This window comes from Diaphorina citri, unplaced genomic scaffold (assembly GCF_000475195.1).
Source record: "Diaphorina citri unplaced genomic scaffold, Diaci psyllid genome assembly version 1.1 scaffold2836, whole genome shotgun sequence".
Classification (NCBI taxonomy): domain Eukaryota; kingdom Metazoa; phylum Arthropoda; class Insecta; order Hemiptera; family Psyllidae; genus Diaphorina; species Diaphorina citri.
The window spans coordinates 1-6,901 of record NW_007380253.1 but is presented as its reverse complement, the minus strand read 5'-3'; the positions used below and the strand labels follow the sequence as shown (position 1 = coordinate 6,901).

The 6,901-nt window shown below is 39.4% G+C and overlaps 1 protein-coding gene across 1 annotated transcript; it reads right to left on the bottom strand.

Moving 5' to 3' along the window:
* Positions 1-2,798: 2,798 nt before the first annotated feature.
* LOC103519611 lies at positions 2,799-6,848 on the bottom strand. Its single transcript, XM_008484703.1, has one exon. The coding sequence runs from the start codon at positions 6,846-6,848 to the stop codon at positions 2,799-2,801; it is 4,050 nt and encodes a 1,349-aa protein (XP_008482925.1).
* Positions 6,849-6,901: the final 53 nt, after the last annotated feature.

The window sequence follows — 6,901 nt, the reverse complement described above, 5'->3', positions numbered from 1 at the left end:
CATGTTAAAGCCAAAAGAACAACTAGGTATTTCATTATTTATTCCCTTATTGTTCATGATGTAATTTCTGACCAATAAATTGTCCTACCTGTGGTATTTCACCATCACTAAATTGTACCTGTTATTTCAATTTCAGAACATGCCAATTTGGTCTAAACTAGAAACAGCCGAATACCACAGCCAAAGGAACTGTTCCAAATAATTGACAGCCATCTAGGATTTGGAAAGATACCAGGAGACATTGATATGTTTGACAACATTCCCACTTGAACCAACATACAGTTTCCTATGTAGAGGACTTTAAGAGGATGTCTTGAAATGAAGCAGCCAACAAGATTGAGTGTTTTAGCTAGTCATCAGTAACATTAGGAATTGTATCAAGGGATTTCTAGAAAATAAAAATCCTGGCTGACAGCTCTGTATTGGCAATATTAAATTCCCTCATTCATTGGTAGTCATAGCCCTTCTAAGGTGAATCTAGCAAGGTAACTGGGACACATATAAATGCGTTAAAAGACGATACTCTTAGCTGTTAGATCAAAATGTAGGTTTTTCCAGTTGAACACTATTAGGACTCCAAAATCTTGTTATTTACTTTTAATTTTACATGAATTTTTCAATTTTCATTTCATAATTCAGGCTTACCTTGGTTCCATATCCTGAGTTTAAGGAATTGAAATTTTATCTCTTTCTGATTGGGGGGGTTCAACCACAACTATTATTCTATAATTATTTAAGTATTACGTTGGTGATGATTTGGTAGTAAGATCTCTTTTTTAGGTACCTATTGATAAATAGGTTGAAAAAAGATTTTTTTTTTTTCCTTCCATTTGCTATCAATAGTGATGGAAATATCAGGCATATTTTTTGGCTCCTCGCTAGAGTCCTGTCAGGCCTATGCACCTGTAAGGCGCTTGTAGATACTGACCTCCTCATAAAACATTGATCTGTTGAAGTCTTTACTTTGGCTGATGGAGATGTTTTGCTATGAGTTGTATTTTGTTTATATAATTTAAATTCTTATTGTCTAGCTCATAATGCTTCCTGATCATTCTGCGTGAAGATCATTGTACTACAGGCTCTCAGCAATGGGATCGGTTTTGACCATACAGTGAAACAAAGACGTAGGTCTGATAGTATACTACACGTAACCAAATCACCCGATCCTCGATTGCTGCTGGAGTTTTATACATTTACTGATCTCTTCTCTTTTTTCAATATTTGCTTTTGCAGCCTCTGATCATGCCTCTAACTTCTGATTTTCATTCTATAGCTTCTCATTCATGTAGCGTCTATCACTGTTCTATATTTCAAATTAGTACTGTCCTGTTACCTTATTCATCTGGTGTTGTTGCACTCTACACTGCGTTGTGAGTTTATTGGTATGCCACCGTAATATATCTCCCACCATAGCTAGTCTAGATGACGCGCTCTTTCATTATCAATATTCTATGATCATGTTAAAATATTTCAGTAATGATATTTTTGAGTTCTTGTTGTAGGACCCGCTTGGTAATCTCTTCTTTGAGGATTATAGATTTGTGGTCTCTTTTGTGATTATTCCCTTCAATTCTCTCTATTGAAAAAATGTGGCTCTTCTATTCTGCCCTTTCCTTTCGCTTCACTACTATATAGTATGGTTGGATATCGTTTACCTGAAAGAAAACATCTATGCAATTATTCTAAAATGGTATTACTATTTCTTTGCATATTTTACTGTAATCTAATTATTGGAAAGAAAGTAGAAAGATTGAATAAATAACTTGTTTCTCGAGATAATAATATGAAAACTTCAAGTCATTTTGGGTTATGTTTAAAATTTGCAAAGGAGGTCGCTGGAGTTTTTGCTCTATAAAAATGAAGTGGTCTGATAAACACAAAAGAATAGGGAATTTATGCTTTACCTGGTGGTTGGTAAGTTCAACTTTTTAATAGGTACTTATCTGACTGAAGTGAAAACGGGATAGGAAGAGAGAGGATGGAGAAGACTCAGGCAGCGAATCTTAGATGGAGTTCTATGGCGAACCTTTGATTATTTGGAAGAGCTTTTCAATCACGCAAGAAAAATGGTGTGCACTGGACAATGACTTGAACGAGAAGAGAGCCAAAAAAAAAAAAACGGTTTTTGTTTTGTTGTTATCAACGAGAAAGATTTTTTTCCTCGTTGCAATAATCAAACAGCTGATTTTAAAAATATGTGAGTGGCGCGAATTCAAAAAATAAATATTCACCACGCCCCCCACCTTGAAAGAATGTGCTTTCAACAACAAAAAGGGGGCATAAACTATTGACAAAAATAAAAGGTCAAAAGCCTATGCAAAAAAATGGAAACAGAATGAAAAAAACCAGATATCACATACGATAAGACCAAGATTCTAACAAGGAATATTGCAGAACTATTGAATCAACCAGAGTCCAGTGATATCGTGCCTGTAGTTAACAATGCAAGGTACTATGCTTGCAGTATATCTTGGCATCATCTATGGTGCATGTATATGATTTAACAGAATTTCACGAGGATATCAAGTGCTATTTGTCAAAAACTCAAAAAAACCCGCATAAAGATAAATTCATCAGTTATTCCATTTAAATACTGCATACACCTTTGATATAAAACATCTTTATGAAAGAGAAACGATCCCCTAAAAATAAAAGGAAAACTAAAAACTGACGCTTCAAAATAATAAATGGGAACTACTTGATGTAGTAAAACAACACTAGAAATAACAAAAGGAAAAAATGAATGAATGCCATCACCAAAACACAAAAATGATAATTGTAAGAAATTATCAATCAAATTACTGGGACGGGAGTGGGCACAGTTTTACCACAGGTCGCTTCAGGCAGCCGCCTTTCGTCTTGACCAAAACCGTACGGATTACTCCGTCCTTACCAGGATATACTTCCTGGACCACACCAAGAGGCCAGCTCAGCACAGGTGAATTATCCTGTACAATAATCACAACATCACCCACCTTGACGGGATGTTGATCAGAGTTCCACTTTTCTCTACTTTGCAGTTGGTGCAGATATTCCTGCGTCCAACGCTTCCAATAACATTGAACCAACTGGTCAAGCAGTTGATGTCGACTCACATGACTGAGGGTACTAACGTCTTCAGCAGGTAACCACTTGAGTGGCTCCGAATGAAGAAAATGAGCTGGTGTCAATACTGACAATGTATCTGGGTCAGCACTTAGCTGACATAATGGCCTCGAATTGAGCAAGGCCTCAATCTGAGTTAACACGGTTGTGAACTCTTCAAAAGTAAGAATTTGTAATCCTACTACACGCATGAGATGCGCCTTCATGGGACGCATCTGACTTTCCCATATCCCACCCATGTGTGGCGCATGAGGAGGAATGGTTTTCCACTGAATTCTGGAGATGTTGAGCTGTTCCATTAGTCGACTTTGATAGTCATTGGACACAAGTAGGTTGTACAACTCATCTAATGAATTCTTAGCACCTATAAAATTTGTTCCATTGTCGGAATACATCACTTGACAGCAACCACGACGGGATAGAAATCTCTTGAAACAATTGAGAAATGTTTCGGTTGACAAATCTGAGGCGAGTTCGATGTGAACTGCCTTGGTAGTTAAGCAAATGAAGAGGCAAACGTATGCCTTTCTACAACTTTTGATACCTCTACCCTTTGCCATAGTCACTGAGAACGGACCACAATAATCTACGCCTGTGTGGACGAAGGGTTTAGCACATTGTTGCACCCTGTATGTAGGTAGGTCCGCCATTTTGGCACTCACTGTATTGGGCTTTACCTTGAAACATGTGTTACACTTGTGAACACGCTTCTTTACCTCACTCCTACCAGAAAGGATCCAGTATCTCTGTCTCAACAATGATAACAGAAGGTAAGGACCTGTATGAAGATTCACTCTATGATAGTGATCTATGAGCAAGTTTACTACCTGATTGTTTTTAGGCAGCAAAATGGGGTGACACTGCTCATATCCTAGCTGGGAATTATTAAGTCGACCACCGACCCGGATGATTCCGTTGTGGAGGAAGGGGTTCAACTTACTCACCAGGGGAGAACATAATTCGCCTTTCTGGAGTGCACGAATATCACTAGCAAAATGTTTTTGCTGGACAGATTTGATGACTCTGTCTTCAGCAACCTGAAGGTCACTCAATTCGATTGCTGATTTTTGAGGCAAGAGGTGAACAAATCTAAGTATGTAAACTACACAACGTAGGAACTTCGTCCAAGAGGAAAATCTCAATGACAAGTTTCCAATCAAATCCTCAGCAGTGTTGGTGTTAACCAAGGCACAAGTAAGCTCACTTTTTCTTGCTTCAAGATGAGTGCTTGGATCACTAACTGAGTAATCTGATAATGACCACTGTTCCTGGGGTAGAGTTAACCAAGGAGGGCCGTCATAAAACAATCTATGCTGAACAAGTTCAGATGGTAAAAGACCTCTAGAAACACAATCCGCAGGATTCTCCTTGCCTGCAACGTGATACCACTGTTTGGGATCAACATTGTGTTGGATTTTCGACACACGATTAGCTACAAAAGGTGCCCAACGATGAGGAGAAGAATGAATCCAATCCAGGGCTACTGTGGAGTCCAAGAAACAAAGTACTTGACTCAAGTTCACTAGAGGAGAAAATGTTTTCACTACACTTTGCATGAGGTTGGACAGTAATAAGCCAGCACACAATTCTAATCTGGGGATAGATTCCGTCTTGAGCGGAGCAACTTTCGACTTACTACACACCAATCCAACTGTCACTTCACCTGATGGTGACACGGATCTACTGTATATGACCGCGGCATAAGCTTTCTCGGAAGCGTCTGCAAAACCTATAAGCAAAATGGAATGCGTACTAGATAAATATAGTGGACGTGGGATCTTCAACTGAGACAATTCACACAATTGACTCTGAAAGAGTTGCCACCTGTCACACATGTCGGTGGGTGGGGATTCATCCCAGTCTATTTTCTCCTTCCACAAGTCTGAAATGAGAAGTTTACAACACAGAATGGTAGGTTGTAAAAATCCTAACGGGTCAAAGATAGTGCTGATTGCACTCAAAACTGAACGTTTAGTACATGGTCTGTCTGACCAATTCACATTGAAATAGAAATAGTCATCTAGAGCTTGCCACTGCAGGCCTAAAATCTTTATAGTCATGTCGCTTTCAAAATTCACATGTGCAGACAAACGATTGTCTTCGGGAATGGACTGTAGTAATGGTTGGGAATTAGTAGACCACTTGACTAATTCAAAGCCACCTGACTGGCAAATGTTCACCATTTGAGTTTGTAACTCTTGTGCTTCACTTATGTTTTCTACTGAACACACAAAATCGTCCATATAGAAATTGGTACAAACCCTAGGGCTGGCAACTGGGTATTTCTCAGCCTCATCTATTGAGAGCTGTTTGAGAACGCGTTGACTAAGGTAAGGGGATGGTTTTACACCAAATACTACACGATTCAATTCATAATTTTGAATAGGACCATCAGGAGTTGATCTCCACAAGATCCTCTGGTACTTATGATCGTCAGGATGCATCAGTACTTGACAGAACATTTTCTTAATATCTGCTGTCATGGCAATGGAGTGCATTCTAAACTGAAGTAAAATGGATAACAATTCAGTGTACAATTTCTCACCTGTGTAGAGAATATCATTAAGACTCTTTCCTGACGTTGTTTTACAACTTGCATCCATGACACAACGTACCTTGGTTGTGACCTTGTCAGGCCTGACCACAGCATGATGTGGTATGTAATAACCACCCTCTGACTCATCTGTGATGAGAGTCAGAAATCCCAAGTCAATAAACTCTTGAATAGCTGCATGATATTTGTCATGCAAGTCCTCACATGTTGATAATTTTTTCTCAAGAGAGAGAAACCTACGTCTAGCTATCTCTTTGGAGTTGCCTAGCACAGAGGGAGGCTCACAAAAGGGGAGCCTAACACAATAGCGACCAGATGTGTCGCGTGAGTGAGTCAATTGGAAGAACTCCTCACAGATTTTGTCATCCTGATTCAAATATTGAGGTTGTGGCACCTCTTCTAATTCAAAGAACTTACTTAATGTTGTCTCCAATAATGGCTGCTCAAGAAAGCCACAAAAGGGCTCAGGTACACTGTGAGCTAATATAGGGACACTACCCATGACAACATAGCCTAGACTAGTCCTGATAGCTATGGGAGCCTGAGCTGAACCTGTCACTTTGCCTGACTCGAGAACCTGAGCAAATAAGTTTGCACCTATGATACCATGCACCACACCTGGCTTATGGAACTCAGTGTCTGCCAGGGGCAAGCCTGTGAGATGTGTGAGATGCTTGGTGTCTAACGCACATGATGGTATCTTGTCCAAAATTTGACTGACAACATAAGCTTCTGTTGAGTATTTGACATTGTTTGTCAAATGTGAAGTAAAAGTGAAACTAGTTGTACCTTTGACAGCACTAGTACTGCCACAAATTCCTTTGACGGAGGCAGGCACCTTACTAACCACTAAACCTAACTCTCTGGCTGCTGCCTGGGAGAGAAATTGAGATTGACTCCCACTATCTAATAACATTCTCATGGAATGAATTTGACCCACATGATCAAAAATGTTTACCTTGACAGTACCTAATAGCACTGTGGTTTCCACTACACCACTGCTCTCTGTCGAGTGGGTGCACATTGATAAGGTTGAAGGTTGAGAAGTCTCCACACGAGAATTACCCTCACCTGTCCCATTGGAATGGGGATCACAAGCATTGGATGCTGAACTATGAACCACACCACTGTTTCTGAAAACATTAGGATTAGGTTGACTATCAAAATGTAACAAGGAATTGTGTCTCATGTTACACTTACCACAATTTGTTTTGAGTCTACAGTCTTGGAGTCTGTGTTTTG

Bases quoted from the DNA above. Each gene is read 5' to 3' on its own strand.
- LOC103519611 (XM_008484703.1), bottom strand. From the start codon at position 6,848: ATGAGACACAATTCCTTGTTACATTTTGATAGTCAACCTAATCCTAAT.